The sequence below is a fragment of the Quercus robur genome, chromosome 10, assembly GCF_932294415.1.
Source record: "Quercus robur chromosome 10, dhQueRobu3.1, whole genome shotgun sequence".
Taxonomy (NCBI): Eukaryota; Viridiplantae; Streptophyta; class Magnoliopsida; order Fagales; family Fagaceae; genus Quercus; species Quercus robur.
Window position 1 is genome coordinate 54740839 of NC_065543.1, and position 17620 is coordinate 54758458.

At 30.8% G+C, this 17620-nt stretch overlaps 1 protein-coding gene across 3 annotated transcripts; it reads right to left on the minus strand.

The window, feature by feature from the left end:
* Nucleotides 1-2370: 2370 nt before the first annotated feature.
* LOC126702846 (transcription factor bHLH137) lies at nucleotides 2371-5880 on the minus strand. Of its 3 annotated transcripts, none has more exons than XM_050401703.1 (8): nucleotides 5102-5876; nucleotides 4602-4784; nucleotides 4016-4081; nucleotides 3856-3924; nucleotides 3671-3754; nucleotides 3397-3576; nucleotides 2969-3096; nucleotides 2371-2690 (listed from the first exon to the last, which is right to left on the minus strand). In XM_050401703.1, the coding sequence occupies exons 1-7, from the start codon at nucleotides 5468-5470 to the stop codon at nucleotides 3004-3006; spliced, it is 1044 nt and encodes a 347-aa protein (XP_050257660.1). In that variant the 5' UTR covers nucleotides 5471-5876; the 3' UTR covers nucleotides 2371-2690; nucleotides 2969-3003. The 3 variants fall into 3 exon arrangements, with proteins under 3 accessions (XP_050257660.1, XP_050257659.1, XP_050257661.1); XM_050401702.1 differs by having other exon boundaries at nucleotides 2371-2836; nucleotides 5102-5875; XM_050401704.1 differs by lacking the exon at nucleotides 2969-3096 and having other exon boundaries at nucleotides 5102-5880.
* Between the last annotated feature and the right edge of the window lie 11740 nt (nucleotides 5881-17620).

The window sequence follows — 17620 nt, forward strand, 5'->3', positions numbered from 1 at the left end:
TGGATTGTAATTACAAAATAGAGTTTTAGGTTTTAAAAATGCTATTTTAATATCTCAAAACACCTAATCATATGGAAGTTAAGTTGCTCTTTATTTTACCAATATTATTTAAGGATATAATTAATTTTTAATTTTATCTGCATAATTAATTTTTAAGTCGGTTGCATAAGTGGCCTGGTAATTGGAAGGAGCTAGAGTTGCCACTCACACATAATTAAAGCTGATACAATCATACAATACTATAGGTGCCAGATAATATTACATAACCTTTTTTGTTTTTTGTTACTATTCTTCTACTTTAATGAATATTGAAAACAAAAATTTCTTAGTCAAACAATAGTAAAATCCCTAACTTATATCCTTTATCCTTTTGTTTGCTTGCTGATGTATCTGGTCTTTTTAATGTATCTGTTTTGTACTAGTTTTTACTCTTATACCCAAAAAATAAATCAGTAACTCAAATCCCCACATTTAATACGTAAATTTTATATTTATTGTACAAGTTATCTTTTTTTTTTTTAATTTTTTTTTTAGAAACAAACACACACACACAAGGGAGAGGGAAATGTACAAGTTATCTTGGAACAACACTAAACTAATCAAAAGCTTAGGCCATGTTTGGTTTGCTCATAACCCATATCTCAAAACTCATAACTCAAACTCATATCTCTATTTCCACTCTAACTCAAATAACTCTAAAATTTGTGTTTTGTTCCAAATCTAAGTTATATCTCTCACTCTTTAGCTCCAATTTTTGGCAAAATGATGGAGCCCACCCACTATCACTACACAAAATGGTCACATGTGTACCCGCGTGTGACATTCTCTCTCTTCTACTTTCATTTTATTGCTTTGCCTTGATTATCACATCCACAGCCCAAAAACCACATATACAAACCCTCTTAAACATACAAACATAAACCCATAGACACCCAAATCAAAACAGAGATGAGTGATGAGAGAGTTTGTATATGTGGTTGTCAAGAATTAGCTCGATTGTTGAGACAAATCGGGTTTCAAAGGGAACCAAAGATTCGAAGCCATGGTTGTGGGTTTGATTGGTGAACAGGATGGAGTGGGTCTAAAGAAGAAAGAAAGAAAGAAAGAAAAAGAAAAAGAAAGAAGAAGAAGAAGAAGAAGAGAAAGAAAGAAAAAACCAGGAAAAAGAAGAGAAAAAAAAAAAACCATTGGTGACTTGGTGGTGGAGTGGGTTTGAAGAAGAAAAAAAAGGGTCGTTGGGTGGAGTTGTCTGAAAAAAAAAAAAAAAAAAAAAAAAAAAAAAAAAAAAAAAAAAAAAAAAAAAAAAGAGCAAAGTGGCATTAATGACTTGATAGTGACAAGTTAGAAAAATGGGTCCCACAAATTTGATTTTTTTACAACTTTACCACTATAACTCATATTCCATAACTTGAAAACACAAAATAAAAAAAAAAAAATTTGTTTTCAGCTTTCATCACTCAAACTCAATTTTTTGAGTTTTGAGTGATGGAAACAATACTAAAAATTTTTCCTAAACAAACTCTTTTTTGTAGATCTTACATTTTTTGGATTATGAGTGATGGAAACTGAGTATTTCCACCAAATCTAAACAACCCCTTAAGTTTATGAATCCAAGTCCAAAAATATTATATTAATTTTTTAAATTTTTTATTTTTACCTAATAACTATTTTCATAATTTTTGAAATTCTTCCACTTGCACATATACATCTAACAGTTATTTCATAATTTTCTATTGTTCCATTGCCAATTGCCCATTGCAAATAAATAAAAACCCAAACTATGACTATTTTAGTTTTTTTTCCCCTATTGGCAAATAAATACAAACCCTAGCTATGCATAAAAGAAAAGAAATAAACTATGCCTCTTTGTACAATACATGCCCGATGTAACAATCAGTGACCCTCTCACGTATAGCAAAAGAAAAGTTTGTGCAATTTAGTGGTCTCAAAACCTAGTGCTCACTGGTCACTAGCTAGGTTTTCAGCGAGAGTAAGAGAGTAAGTTCATATAACATATTCTCCTATTTGTAGTAAAAACATGCACTTTTTTTTGCTGGCACTTTAGGCAGCACAACTTGCAAAGAAAAAACCCAAAGGAATGGCTACATATCATTCAGATATATTTGAAGAAACAAGAAGCATTCAATGGATGCTCTTGTCAACAAAAGTTATACAGATGCCTATATATCTATTCTCCATAGGAGGAATTCAGCTACCTAAGAAGCCTCAACCCAATAATACTGCCAGAACACAGAAGATTCCACCAATATATACACTACACGTATAGCCAAGTAAACCAACAAATGCTTTAACCAATAATGTACAACAACAGCAACAGCAACAGCAACAACATGAACCTCTCTTTGTTAATCGAAGTAGCAAAAAGATAACCATAAATATAACTGTAATAACAGAATAACTATATATAACCACATGAATCAGTTTTGTAATGGGGTAATAATGATATTTAGTATTTCACACACACATAAATATATATATTGTTTCTGATGTCTCTAGCTTAACTACCACAAGGTCTTGGAATCTGTGCATGAGAGACATGGGAGTCAAAATGGACTGGAACATGGGATCTACAAAAGATCTGGTTTTATTTGGTCGGTTATGTCTGTCCCTCTTGTTCTTCATCCATTGATTTTGCCACCCTTTATTCATGTTCAGCGCATCACTTTAACCTATTGGATATGAAGCAAGAACTTTTAGGGGAAGAACCCTCCTCCATTGGAACTAATAAAAGCTTTGATGTCATGTCAATGATTTTTTTTTTTTTTTTTTTAATTTTAAATCTGATTTTGAGAGTTCTCAGGATATTCTTCATAAACTGCAATAAAAAAAATAAAAAAATAAAAATCTACAAAATGAGGAAAAGTCAAGATGTGGAATAGACAAATAAGAATTAATATAATATTGCAAATATTATAATTTTTATATGAGACAGGATTTGAGGGCTTACCCAATTTTTGTAGGGCAGCAGTTGAATATTATTTATTAATGGAAGAAACACAAGTTGTTGAAGAACCCAGACGGATTAAGAAATTTTTGTCTTTGGTCTTCCACATCACAGAATACATTAGCAATATCCTGAAAATGATATGTTTGTTAAGTGTTAGCTAGGAAGACAAAAAAGGGTCTTTCTTATATCATATTCATTAGTATCTTATTAATGTTGGAACAGTATAGAGAAATATATGACTTTTAGATGGAGAAAGTACTTTGTGAGAAAGGATTATGGAGTGTCGGAGTATTCCTCTCACATTAGGTGAGCCCACTCATATGTAAGATATATATATATATATTGTACTAGCTAGGGACACTCCATAAACCAGTCTCATAGATTTTTCATTTAGATGGGTTTATGTATGGTGCATTTAAAATATGTACCTCAGATAAGGCATTTGGCCTTTGTCCATGTTGGAATAATGTTGAACCTGAACTGTCCACAATAGGATAGTTATTTGCAGTGGTAAAGATTGTGGTTGTGGTTAGATCAGCAAAACCTGTGGGCTGTGTGGGGCTGCATTGTGTCATAGATGGCTGTGTTGAAGCCATGCTACTTAATCCCTGAATATAAATTCACGTCAGAGATAAATAGAGAAAATTAGGGAAATGGATATGTATGTAATTAGGAAGAGCTAGATTTTCCAAGCTTCTTTACCTCTGGCCTGAGCATGAGTCCATCGAGGTCCATTCCAAAATCATAGAACATGGGATTCACTGAGGCAAGCTTCATTGAAAGGAACTGATACAATAACAAAAACATCATTGATATTACTATAAATCCCTTTTTTTTTAACAAGGCAATAGTAATTAACTAAAGAAACTTAGTTTAGTATTAATTACCTCCACTTGATTTTGTAGGGACTGAACATAATTGATTATCTCATCCAACATGAGGGCCTTTCCGGTTACCTTTTTTTTTAAAGCAAACCACATGACGTTGTCAGAATAATACTCTATATTATAGAAAAGACAAAATGAAGACAAAGAACTGAAAATTCACCTTGTCACAGCCCGGAACAAGTCTTTGTAATATCTTCATCCTTTCACTTATTTTCTCTCTTCTTACCTAGAACCAATTTATAGAAAAGATACACAGTGAGAGATAATGCAGTTGTGGTCATAACAGATATTGGGGCAAGCTTTTGTAAAAAAATATTAAGTAAAAATGGAGGAAAAACAAGTATGGCCCAAGAATTGGTCTTTTTTGTGACTGAACATGAAAATGGAGGAAAAACAAGTACAGACAAGATCTTAACAAAGAAGAAATTTGGGAAACCAAATGAAAGAAACTGAACAAACTTAAACTATAACCTTATTTGATATTAGGTTTGAATTTCGTTTTACTGCTTAGGTGCTCTATAAAACTTAACTATTAAGTAAAAATATTCGAAAACAGATCCTAATTAGTTTACTTATTATGCATACACCTAATTTGACTTAGAAAACACCTAAAAAATATTTAGAAATAGAGATAATACCATATTCCTGAAAATCACAAAAATAATAGCAAAAAGCCTTTCCAGCCATTGTAAGCAGTGAATCATTTTGTGTGGAAAAATTGGTGGGTGTTTAAGAATGAATTGTACCCTTTCTGCAAGGCTGTGGCTATCAGTTGCCTGACCCCTCCTTGCTCTTACATGAATGTAACCTGTTGGAGGCTCTTCAGCAACTTTCTTCTGATCTTTCTTTCCAGCTTTAGGCTTCTTCCCTTCTTCTTTCAGGGTACCATTGCATTTCTTTTGTTTCTTCATTACTCCTTCTGTCGGATTCTAATAAAATTTGCACCATTTTGATTAACAAATTTATATGACCAAAATATTCAAAAACTTGAACATCAATCACAACTCGCATGCACAAAAAGATTGGATTTTTATAAGACCCTTGCTACAGGCATCAAAAAACTGCACAGAAAATTTCTCATTTGAGTTGCCATATACAATTCACTTGGGCTCACCACAATACAAAGGTAAGAAAGGTATGTAAAAAAAAATTATGAAATTTTTGATGCCTCTAGACTTTTGCGTTTCTATAATTTATATGACTATTGGATTTTATATTATTTAAGCTTAACTTTAGAGAGTTCTACCTTAGATTGAGTGAAAGTCAAAGAAGCCTTATTTCTGCTCTTCCTCTTCTTCTCCATGGGAGTGACCTTCTGAGTAACTTGCTCACCGCTATCAAGCTTATCCACCACAATTGAAGAATCTGTACTCTGCTTTTTGGTCACAGAAGGCTCATTATCACTAAAAGCAACCTTTGAGCTGTGTTCAAGACAGCTACTTTCCTGAACAGTAACATCAACAGGAATCTCTTGCACAAGTTCAGGTGGGTAAAATTGAGAGCAACAGTTGGTGTTGAGATTTTCATCTTCCACAAAGCTCGACATCTTAATATTTGTTGACAAGATATTTGAGTCAAGAACAAAAGAATTGTGGAGGTATGAAAAGGCTGCCATTTAACAGCTATAGCTTTGAAATTGGAAATTGAATTGTTATAGAGAAAGTGATAGAAGAGAGAAAGCAGTCTAGAAAAGTGGGTTTGAGTCTGTGACAAACTAAGAGGCAAGGTTTATATAAAGTTCAGGGGGAGAGAGAGAGAGAGCTCATTACATGCAAAGCTTCTGTGCATTTGACTAGTCTTACCTTAGCAATCATCTCTCGCTCTCTCTTAAATGAGCCCCCCCAACAACAACAACAACAAAAAAAGACAGAAAAAAAGAATAGTATTTACTATTTAGAGGTAAAAAAGAAGAAGAAGAATGAATAGTTGCATGGGGAAGGTGGGGATATTAATGATATAAGGTTGTCTAGCTAGACTTGATTTCATTACTCAAGGATAAGAAACTAAGAAGCCCTTTATTGTACTTGTTTACTCAATGGTGACTAATTTAGTTAAGCTCTGAAATCTAGGTATCAATTGTTTACTTTTATTAAATCTGCTCTATGTAGTAGTGTCAGTAATTATTCAAGCATAGACAACCTGGCGTCTGCTTAAGAGAATCTAGGATGACAATATTTGTTATCATAATTGTGATGCTGCAAAAGTGTAAAAGTGATCGACATCTGTTCACGATTTTTCATGTTAAAATTTGGTAAAAAAAGTTATAATCTTAAAACTACTCTTAACTTAATTATAGTTTACAACAATCATTTTCAAACCCCTCTTTTTATAAATAGAAAACTTAATCCTTGCTAGACTACTATTTGTTTTCGGGTGAAAAGGAATTAGACCAAGGAAAACTCTAGTAATATACCCAAATTTACTTTTTCATCAAGAACCTATGATATTCTCATGTATAAATGTTGTAGTTCAATTACAAGTTGACACTTAAATATATTGTAAAAATGGGTATAAATTTGGATATGTCCATGAGATTTACAAAGTTTAGGATAAAAAACATTCTGTGCAACTATCATTTGGCTAATAATAAAAGCATAAGGATCAAAATACATCACAAAAGGTTCCTAGTTGGAACACTTTTCTGCCTTACCCAAAATGTCCGCATAAAAGATCATTTATTGATGCGTGTGTTGGATCTATATGTCTCTTTAAAAGACTAGATCAATAAACTATAATCATAGATAAAAACACTATAAGGAGGAGACAAGACAGTCGTTTTAGTAGACGTCAAATCAGCAATACTAGACTACTCTTTAAGTACAATTATTCTTTTACCTAGTTTATTTTTTTAAGCTTAATAAACTAATGAAACTAAGCTATATTAAGGGTGTAAAAGAATAATTATCATAAAACAGATATAATAAATTAAATTTTTATAGTATTTATAAAATAAAGTATAAAAAAGAAAAGAAAAGGAGTGCTAATTTTAAGAAGAGGACGTTTTCATTCCTTTGTTATTGTTTCTTTTTTGGGGAGGTAAGTAGACGAGATCCATTGTACATCAAAAGTATAGGCATCGAAAATACATTGTTTTTTTTTCACTGAGAAAATACATTGTTATTATTGGATGCTTGTGGCAAAATTGAAAGTACCCCACCCAATAAATGAATAGGAATCATATTCTGGGGTTGCGATTTAAACTTTTAAAGCGATAGGTAAAAAGGTCATTGTCAGTAGAAAGAGTTTAGAGAGAGAAAGAGAGTGGACAATTAATACCTCCTATTCTCTTTTTGCTGTTATTGAGGTTGCGTTTGGGTGAGGTTATTTTTGTAAAATTATTTTATTATTTAGTTTATTTTTGTTATTATTTATGAGTCTTATTAGACTTTTTGGTATTATTCATAGTCTCATTATATTATTTCAGTTAATTTTTATTTTTATCTACACTATTTTTAACAAATTTTTTTAATTTCAACAAAATAAGTGGATTCCAAACAAATCATAACAAAAAAATTTAAAAAGAAGCCAAAAACTACAAAGTATTTGATCATGGGCATTAACTGGCTTGTCAAAAACTTATTTCGTTTTATATATTTTTACTTCATTTATGATGGGATAGTTCATAGGTATTTCATATCCTGGCTAGAACTCTGGTTTATCTATCTTCTTTATAATATTATTGGGAGAGGCACTGAACTTCTTGAAGCATATATCCCCCCTTGACTCTCTCACTCTCTCTCTCTCATTTTTTAAGACTTCCCATAAAGATAATTTGGCTATAGTACATGTCAGAGTTATAACATAAGGGATAAATGAACCACTGGCTTATGTTTGGCCGGAAATTTTAGAGAATATAAATGTTTTTTTTTTTTTGAGAGAATAGAGAAAATAAACGTGATTGGTTTAAAGAGAGTGATTGTAGGATATTACAATTTAATTTATATATATGTGTGTGTTCAAATAAAATATAATTAAATTATTTTTATATGAAAAAATATATAGTTATTATGTTGTAGATGTGATATAGATAATACATTTTATGGTGGTTTTAGTTTTTTTTTTTTTTTTTTTTTTTTGGGAGAAGAAATAATGAAATATAGGAGCCGAAATCCTGTCATTAATTGGTCAAAAATTAAATTGACAGAGTAGATCGAAATGCAGGACCTAAGGGAATAACTATGAGCTAGCCCATCTGGTTGTTGCTTGGCCCAACTCGACTCCAACTATATATGTTCGACAGCTTAGGCCCTGTATTGGAGAGTAGGAATCGCCCACTAAATTTATAAAAAATAAATAAAAAGGTTCTACATTTCGTATTATAGCATTGGTCTAAATATTATTTGTTGTGAACATTTTTCATCATACCTTATGCAAATATAATATTAGTATTATGCTTGTAATGATTTTCATTCACAACTTAATCAAGAATCATACGATCATGAAAACTAAACAAAATATTTCAAGAATAATTAAAATTAAATAATAAAAGAGAAAGTAAAATTTAAATAAAAAAATCATTTAAAATTATTTGACAAATACTCGCATATGACATACAATTTTCTTTATCAAAGATTATAAAATAAATTAGGAAACTTCTTTTAAATTCCTTGAGTATTTTTATGATTAAGTTTTAATGAGATTAGTTTTTTTTTAAACTTTTTAAAAATCTTTGGTAATAAAGTTTCACCAAAAGTAAATGTTAATAATCTTGCTCGAAAATCGAAAGATAAACAAACTTACCTTATTATTAGATAAAGAGAAAAAGGGTTATTAGATAAAGGAAAAAGGGGTAGTACTTATAATGAATCCTATGGTGAAATTATGTCGTACAACCTCTAATATATACATGGAATTTATTAACCAATTTTTATTATTAAAAAAAAATTTATGGTAGATTATTAAAATAATACAATAAATATTTAAACCTCTTTTAAATTTCTAGAAACTCTTGTCGGTGTAATTTTATTCATAATTTTTTTTTTTTGAACTTTTTTAAAAATTTGGTAGTAGATTTGTAGTTAGGGCAACTATGTTAATAATTTTAATTTACTTATAGTGTGTCACATGTCGTAAGGAGAGAGAGAGAGAGAGAGAGAACTTGATGTAAAGAGAATATATATATATATATATATATATTGTATGCATGGCAAGATACTAGGTAGAGAAAATATTTATGTATAGGTATTGTTGTTTTAAATAACTTGTCAACAACATACAATTGAAACAAAGTTTGGATACTACTAGAAGTCCCTCGATCTACATTCATTACATAATGCAACATAAACTAAAAAAGGTCGCAGAAAGCTAATTGTCTACCCAATGACATGGCCGATTTAGACCATCAAATCAACATCAAAATTCGATCGAGACAAAGCCCCTGTACCTCGTTTTAGCTAGTTTGAATAGGTATATGTCTTACTATGCGGTTTTTTTCTTTGACTTTATATGAACGCATGTGCAGAGTCTCATGACTCTCTTAGCTGTTTTGAATAAGATAGTACGAAATAAGGGTTGTAAAAAGAAGAAGAAGAAGAAGATGATGATGATAGTGATAATAATTAGTTCAACACTCATTACACGTTTGCGTGTATAATTTACCTACGTATAATTGAATAAGTTTCTTTTTCTTTGTAATACTATAATCTATTAAACTATTTTTGGAGCTCGGCAATGTTTATTGCATTTACATGTGGGATAAGAACCATGTGTCTATTTGAAATTGGTGCAATGCATGCACCTTATGAAATCCAAAATATTTACCACAGACAGACCACACAAGCATATAATACCTAAGCCATTTGCTATCATCTTTTGGATCTGGTAAGTCCTTGACAAAGTCAAAGAATAGGGTTAGGGTTGTAGCTAGCTATGAATTGTGGAAGCTAAGCTACAGTGGTAGTGTCTATCACATTGAGCGAGCTAAGTCCAAGAATGTACGAAATAAATGTGTTGATACTGTTGCGGAATGAACTACTGTTTGGACAGTGCATGCACCATGAATGCAATGCAACGCGGAAAATAAGAAAGCTAGAGAGGAAGAGAGTGAAGGGGGGCCCCCTGTACTTTTGTGTTTGCATTAACTGCTTTCCTGTGCCTGGTTGAATTCAGAGCGATTCAGACATGTATCCAATCTGAGAGGAAGACCACTCTCTCTCTCTCTCTCTCTCTCTCTCTCTCTCTCTCTCTCTCTCTCTCTCTCTCTCTCTCTCTCTCTCTCTCTCTCTCTCTCTCTCTCTCTCTCTCTCTCTCTCTCTCTCTCTCTCTCTCTCTCTCTCTCTGTGCATGAATGAATGGTATCATTCACTCATTGAATCACTAATAGCATTGAGGTATCTTTCAGGTTCGTTCAGGGCTCTGTAGTCACTGTGGCTCTGAGTGTGTCTTGAAAAGCACAACCTACAAGGATCTAGACTTTTCAAAAGGTTGTTATTGTGAATTCGTCCCTATGAGTCTATGACCCTATCCTCTTTCACAATTTGCCTACGGATGTCAATTTGTAATTGGATTTTAGGACTTGCAAATAGAAGTCTATAAGCACTAGCTAGAATAAAAATTTAGGTTCACCAAACAGAAGATGACACTTAAATATATATGATATGGATTTGGATAAATCCATACCATCATTCTCCTTGAATTTTTTTTTTTTAATTTTTTTAAAAAATTATCTTTTACTCAACTTTTTCACGACACTCCCAATATGGTATATACAATGCGAATATATACTAATATATACAATGTGAATATATACTGTTTCTTTTTCTTTTTCTTTTTTTTTCTTTTTTGGATGAAAGACAATTACATTAAAACATAAGCAATTACAAAAGGGGCAGGACACAGCCCCTTTCCATTTAAAATGAGATGGTCTATTTCTTACATGTTAAAGTTGTGATGAGAGAGAGAGAGAGAGAGAGAGAGAGAGAGAGAGAGAGAGAGAGAGAGAGAGAGAGAGAGAGAGAGAGAGAGAGAGAGAGAGAGAGAGAATTTAATGTGATTAGGCCTATAACAAAAGTTCTTGACAGCTACATATTTGTTGTTTAAGTATATTTCTTATAATAAACCTAATACATGGTTTATATACTAGATTTAACCCTAGATGATTAACCAAAGTCTAAGTTGAATTTAGTGTGCTTGTTATATACGTACAATGCCATACATCAACTTACAATGGGTTTTAGACCTCTAAGACCAAAATATCTTTAACATTGCATTTTAAAATTTTATTAATTCACAAATTTAAAGTTGAATGTAGTATCATATTATTTAGTCGGTTGTTATTTGTTGGTATACAATATAAAGAGTAAAATTTAATAAGATAATAAATAAAAGAGCGAGAGGATTAAAAAATAATGATAGAGGACAAAAATGAAAATGGATCGATAATTCTCATGTTAATTTGAGATAGTAGAAAAGGAGAAGGATAGTGTGAAAAAGAAATAAATTATTAATTTATATTTGGACTCACTATTTAAAAAATAAGAGTATTCTCAAGTTAAATAGATGGAGTGTTCCCCATTAAGGTGTTCAAGAATGAAAGGTTTGATATTGCCTTAATCAAGAAAAATTAAGTCATGGCATGATGATGTATGTAGTATGTACATGATTTAATTGTGATTGAGCATGACTAATATGTGATTAAGCTAACTCAAACAAAATAAAGTGTGAAAATAATTTGAGTAGGAAATTGATAGGCTAAAATTATACTTACTTCATTAACATAATAAAGTTGCTACAAACGAGACTAAATCTTTATCTATACTAAAAGAGAAAATTTTAGGGAAAAACAAACATGGTTTTGGTATGGGGTTGACTTGTCATTTTTTTGAAATGAAGACTCTAGTTATACTTGTGTCTTTGTTATAGGATATATGTGTCCTTATGACTTAAGAATCGGATTGATACTGATTTCAGGACAACATAACATGCAGTCCTAGCAGGATCTTATTATATGAAAAAACTTAAAACCTCAGCTAGGATAACAGGATTATCCACTTGAATTTCATCAAAAGCATTTCGAAAGTGATTTAACATTAATCTTAGGGGGCATTTAGTTCGCCGTAATATTAAATTACATTGTAATATTATATAATTGTAATCTTACATTAATATAATCTCAATACAAGAATACAATATTATATTGTTTAGAAATGTGATGAGATTAAAGTGATGCGATATATTTTGTAATTTTAAATTATAGAAATATTAGAAAAAAATGAAATAAACCAAAAATTTTAACGTTACATCTTCGTAATGTGCATCACATTAAGGGCACATCACAACGAACTAAACACCCCTTAGGAGTTTCAATCGGAAAAGTATTACTATATATAGCAGCAAACAATGAGCATTAGGAGTTTCAATCGGAAAAGTATTACTATATATATATATATATATATATATATATAGCAGCAAATAATGAGCATTGTGAAAGATAGAAAAACTTGTTTCTTTCTATTAAAAAAGAAAAATAGAAAAATTTATGTAGCAAGGATTAATGTTACTATCCAGAAGTAACTAATTTTTGTTTAGCGGCCAACCACCGATTCTCATTAATAAACAACAGTATATGATCAGCACCAGCTAGCAAAAGTGCAAAAACATTTAACACCGACCAATTGAAATATTATTGTACCTTTCTTTGTCATTGCTATAGCAATAATAAACTTGGCATTCATCACATTTTCAATAGTTTTTTCGTTTTTATCTTCTTCTCGGTTTCATGTGAAAGGTAAAGCCTAATCAAAGGCCCCAGAAGGTTGGCTTCTAAGATAACTAGATCATAAATGCGTAGAGTTCTTGAAGATTTCAAAAGGGTACGTAATTGGTTGGTTTCATGTGAAAGGTAAAGCCTAATCAAAGGCCCCAGAAGGTTGGCTTCTAAGAGAACTAGATCATAAATGCGTAGAGTTCTTGAAGATTTCAAAAGGGTACGTAATTGGTTGGCACTACATTCAAAATGGGCATATGTCCCATTTGCCAAAACTTTCCAGCAAAATACTTATGTTTTAAAACTATCTAGCAAAATGCTTCTGTTTTAAACTCGATTTTCTAAAAATCAGGTTTCAATGAAAAACTCAATTTTTAGAAAATCGAGATATGTGAAATCAAACTTAAAAAAATATATATATATGGAACTCGAGTTCCATGTAAAATTTCTCACATTACTCGATTTTTATCAAATCTAGTTTTTCATTGAAACTCGATTTTTAGAAAATTAATTTTCAAAACAGGGACATTTTGCTAAATAGTTTCAAAATAAAAATATTTTGCGACATTTTTTGAATGAAAGGGACAAATGCCTATTTTGGCCGTTGGTACTACAATACAAAAATAATATTGTAGATGATTTTTTTTTTTTTTTTTTTTTTTGAGAAGATATTGTAGATGAATTGAGCAATCAATTTGAGCTCCTCAAGTTTTTGTGGACCGTAAATCTTTCGAGTTTGACAAGTTGGCCACGCGTGTTAGATGTAGGTTGTTTGTAATTGTCTTGATTTTGGTAATGGGACCATGTAGTCCCTGTGTTTCTGTATTCAATTTTGGCTATTTCTCCCGACAAAGGACTGTGATCAATTCAGCTATATAATTACACCTATTCTTGTCAATATAATGCCTAACTTAACGGACTTACTAACCATTGATATGTCACTTTGATGTGATGCACATTATGATAATGTAACATTAAATTTTTTGATTTTTTTTTTTTTCAAACATTACCACAATCTAAAATTACAAAATATATTACATCACCTTAATCTTATCGCATTCCTAAATAATGTAATGTTGTATTCTTATATTGAAATTACATTAATGTAAAATTACAATAATGTAATATTATGGTGTAATATAACATCACGAAGAACCAAACGCTCTCTCAAAGAAATGGGATTTCTCATGTTTTAGCGTGGAAAGTATTTTATGTATGTTTAATGTTTTGCATTTTCATCTTTGCTTCATATCTCTTTTACATTCTAGTACACAATTGGTAGATGTATACATTTATGTTAGACTTAGGTAACGTTTGGAACTTTGGATACAGCGTATCACCCTCACGTCTGCATTTCTGTGTTTGAAGTGGGACTCGTTTACACTGTGTACTGTACAGTTTGTCCATTCACGCTGTTCAGCCACTGTGCATTGTGCATGTCTCAACATTTAGTTCCGTAAACAGTTTGTCCATCTTTGTTGGGACCCATGTGTGCACTGTTTAGTCTTATTTTAAAATTATTTTCTACAATGTTTTCAGTTATCATTTTTCAACAAAATAAGCGGTATCTAAATAGACCCTTAGAGAAGCCATATTATTATTATATCCTTCAACTGGGGCTTATGGAATGCATGAATCTCCTAGAAGCTAGCTTTGGATACCTCATCATGTATCAGTGCCACTAGCTAACATGTTGGCCTAAAACTAATGGACATGCACACAGCAAGAATGTTGAATGAGAAATTTCCATTTTGGTGTATAATATACATATATATGACTTCACGTTTTTTTGGTGACATGGCTGCCTTCATGTGTGTTTCTGTCCTCCTATCTAGATTAGGTATATACTTGTTTCATCAATTCTGACGAGGCTGTATTCCCAAAAGTCCCTACAGTTAGAAAGATTTCTAGAGTGGCAACTTTGGTTAATTACTTGAAATTGGTACAAAATATCAATAATTCATAGGAAACAAGAAGTTCAAGCAAAATGCAGAAGGAAAATACTAAAATGACTCATTAATACAAAAATACTACTTCAATAACATAATGAATCAATGTTTGAATTACATACTTTTTTGTGATTAGTGATATATACAGTTATATAATGAATTTTATAGTATTTTTGACATCACTCCAATGCGTTTTCTTATTGTCTAGACAATTGTGAGCCACATGCACTACCTGTGTATATAAATTCTCAAGAACCAAATTATCTATACTGAAAGCTTAAGTAGATAAGCTTGCTGGGCTAAATCTCTAACAAAATAATATACTCTCTTACCGACTACTCCCTACTAAGAAACAAAGAGTACACTCAATCTTTCCGAAATGGATTGAACAGCAACAATATCAAACAAATTTAGGACACCCCCTTCGAAAATATAGGGAACGCGACCTTATCAATTTCATTAAGACAGACAAGAGTACCGTTGATAGAAAGTTTGTGTCGTTAATCATAGCAATATGATTATTAGAAGATTACTTAACCTCCGTGCATTCATGTATTTCAAAATAGACAGATATGGTCCCCATGAAGCAAATATATCTATAATATAAGTTGATTTGGAGTGTTATTAGATTCCTCACAATGTGGCCCCTCTAAATTGCGGCACCAGATTTTTGTTTTTTGGACTGTTTATATGGGGTGTTGATTGTATTAAGATAATCAACCGACAGTTTAGTGTGTAAACCTAATTATATCTGGTGCCCTATTGTAAAAGTTTTGAGTTTAAGGGGAAAAACATGTGAAGAAACTATATACGGTTCCGTCAATTAGGCATGGGGTTTGAATCTCGCCTATATAATGAAAAGATGTATTGTTTTAATAATTACGATGGAATGAACGTTATAGATTGATAAATTGATGTAGATAGAAGGCAAATTATAAGGTGAGAGAAAAACAATTAGGATAGTTTATATTAAATAATAATAAAAACCCAATGAACGTTTATATTATATTAAATTGTTTATTTATGAACAACTTATTTAATTGAAACTAATTTTTTTTTGCTAAAAGTACCGTACATTAAACTAAAAGGTAGTTGAAATAGTATAGTGGGGTCTATGAATAGTACCAAAAAGTGCAGTAGAGCTCATAAATAGTATCAAAAATAAACTAAATAGTAAAATAAGCTACCTTTTTAATTTGGAGCCAATGTGCGTTTGGCATTGGCTTAAAATGCCAACTTTTTTTACTATTTAGCTTACTTTTGTTACTATTCATGAGTCTCATTATACTTTTTGGTACTATTTATGGATCCCACTATACTATTTCAGCTACCTTTTAGTTTTATCTACAATAGTTTCAATAAAAAATTTTCTGTTTCAACTAAATAAGCTGCTCCCAAATGGACCCTAAGTCTTTTTTATTTTGTCAACTAAAATCTCAAATTCATGAAATTTTTTCAGTTTAAAGACTCTATCAAACGTAGCTATTTATTTCCTCTATTTTGAAAACTAACATATTAAATCCTCAAATTTAAAAAATTAAAAAATTAATGATTATGATTTGAAAAAAGAGATGTTAACAAAATTTATATACAAAAATTCAATCAATAATTCCCTTTAAAGAAAATTAATTAAAAATGCTGCATTTTGATGAATATATGGTTTTGAGTTTTCATATATAGAAATTTAAATATGAAAAATTCTTCACATATAATATCATTTGCTTTAGATCTTATTAAACTCTATCAAATCGGCATGAGTAAGATTGGACTTTTCTTACGTAATTTCCCCAAAGAACTATGAAGTTAACACTAGAAGTGTAAACACATATATAGTCTAGTGTAAACACATATATAGCATTTCCACGAAGTTGCTCACATATATTCATCCACAAAGAACTTGAACAAGAACAAGGTCAATTTATATTGAAATCATCATCAATCAAAAAGGGAAAAAAAAAAAAAATCATACGCGGTTTCTTTTTTAAACGCGTAAACACAGTTCCTAATTTAATTATATAGTACGTAGTACTAGTCTATATATATATATATATATATATATATATATACAGACCTCTGTGTTAATTGTGTATGAAATTTTGTACGTAGGGAAAGAAAGAAACAAATATTTCCGTGCAATAAACACTGCTCGTTTTCTCAAAGCATTGCAGCCATAAAATATGGCAAGGCAAACGCAAGTGCTCGCAGTACGTACTTGGTGATACAGTTTTTTATGTAAGTACGAGTTCATGTCTTTTTTAATAAAAACTGTACCTTTGATAGAGTCTTGGGTTAAAAGAAACAGACAATTTTGTCACTTTGGATAAATTTTTACATCTTTTTGTACGTTTGAAAATTGGAAAGTGTTCCTGATTTCTTGGCTAGATATCATCACTGTCACTGTGCCTTATCAAAATCAAGTTGCAGGCAATATATATATATATATATATATATGTCAAGCTTGTACATGTGATATCCTTTTCAGTAAAGATATATATTGTTTGAGCTTTCAATAATTCAAATTGTAAGGACTTGCCTCGTTTAGATGTTAGTGGACAAGTTGAGTTCTTTGCAAGGTCTTAGGTCCAGGTTCTACAGTATATGATTAATGCACTATCATAATTCTTAGACAACCAAATTCACAATTTTAGTAAAACAGGGAGCCCAATTAAATTCCTAGTTCCTTCCATCATTCATAGTCACACATAATCCCATATATGAAGCTGAAAAACAATTTTTATTATTATTATAGAATTTCAAGCTATGGCTTCCAATTTATGATGATTGCTCTTATCATCAGAATAAGACATCAATTAGTATTTGATATAGATGAAGTTCGAACTCTGTATCTCTTATTTAACGACAAATTTTTTTATTAATTGAACTAATTGGAACCTATGGTTAATAAAAAAATTAATATAAAAGAAAACATTAAGCAATGATCAATTTTATATAAAAGCCTTACAAACTAATGTATAATGAATATGATTAATCCCACTTTAATGATAAAATAATTAATTTTTTTATAATTAATAACATTACAATTTGTAAAGATTATATAATTAAATTTATAGTATCTTTATCATCACTCATGTCTTTTACTTCATGTTAATGC

Bases quoted from the DNA above. Each gene is read 5' to 3' on its own strand.
- LOC126702846 (XM_050401703.1), bottom strand. From the start codon at position 5,470: ATGGCAGCCTTTTCATACCTCCACAATTCTTTTGTTCTTGACTCAAAT. The intron at 3,925-4,015 runs GTGAATTTTCAG...TTAAAAAAAAAG, and splicing joins TTGTTCCGGGCTGTGACAAG to GTAACCGGAAAGGCCCTCAT. The intron at 3,097-3,396 runs GTACATATTTTA...TATCATTTTCAG, and splicing joins GGCCAAATGCCTTATCTGAG to GATATTGCTAATGTATTCTG.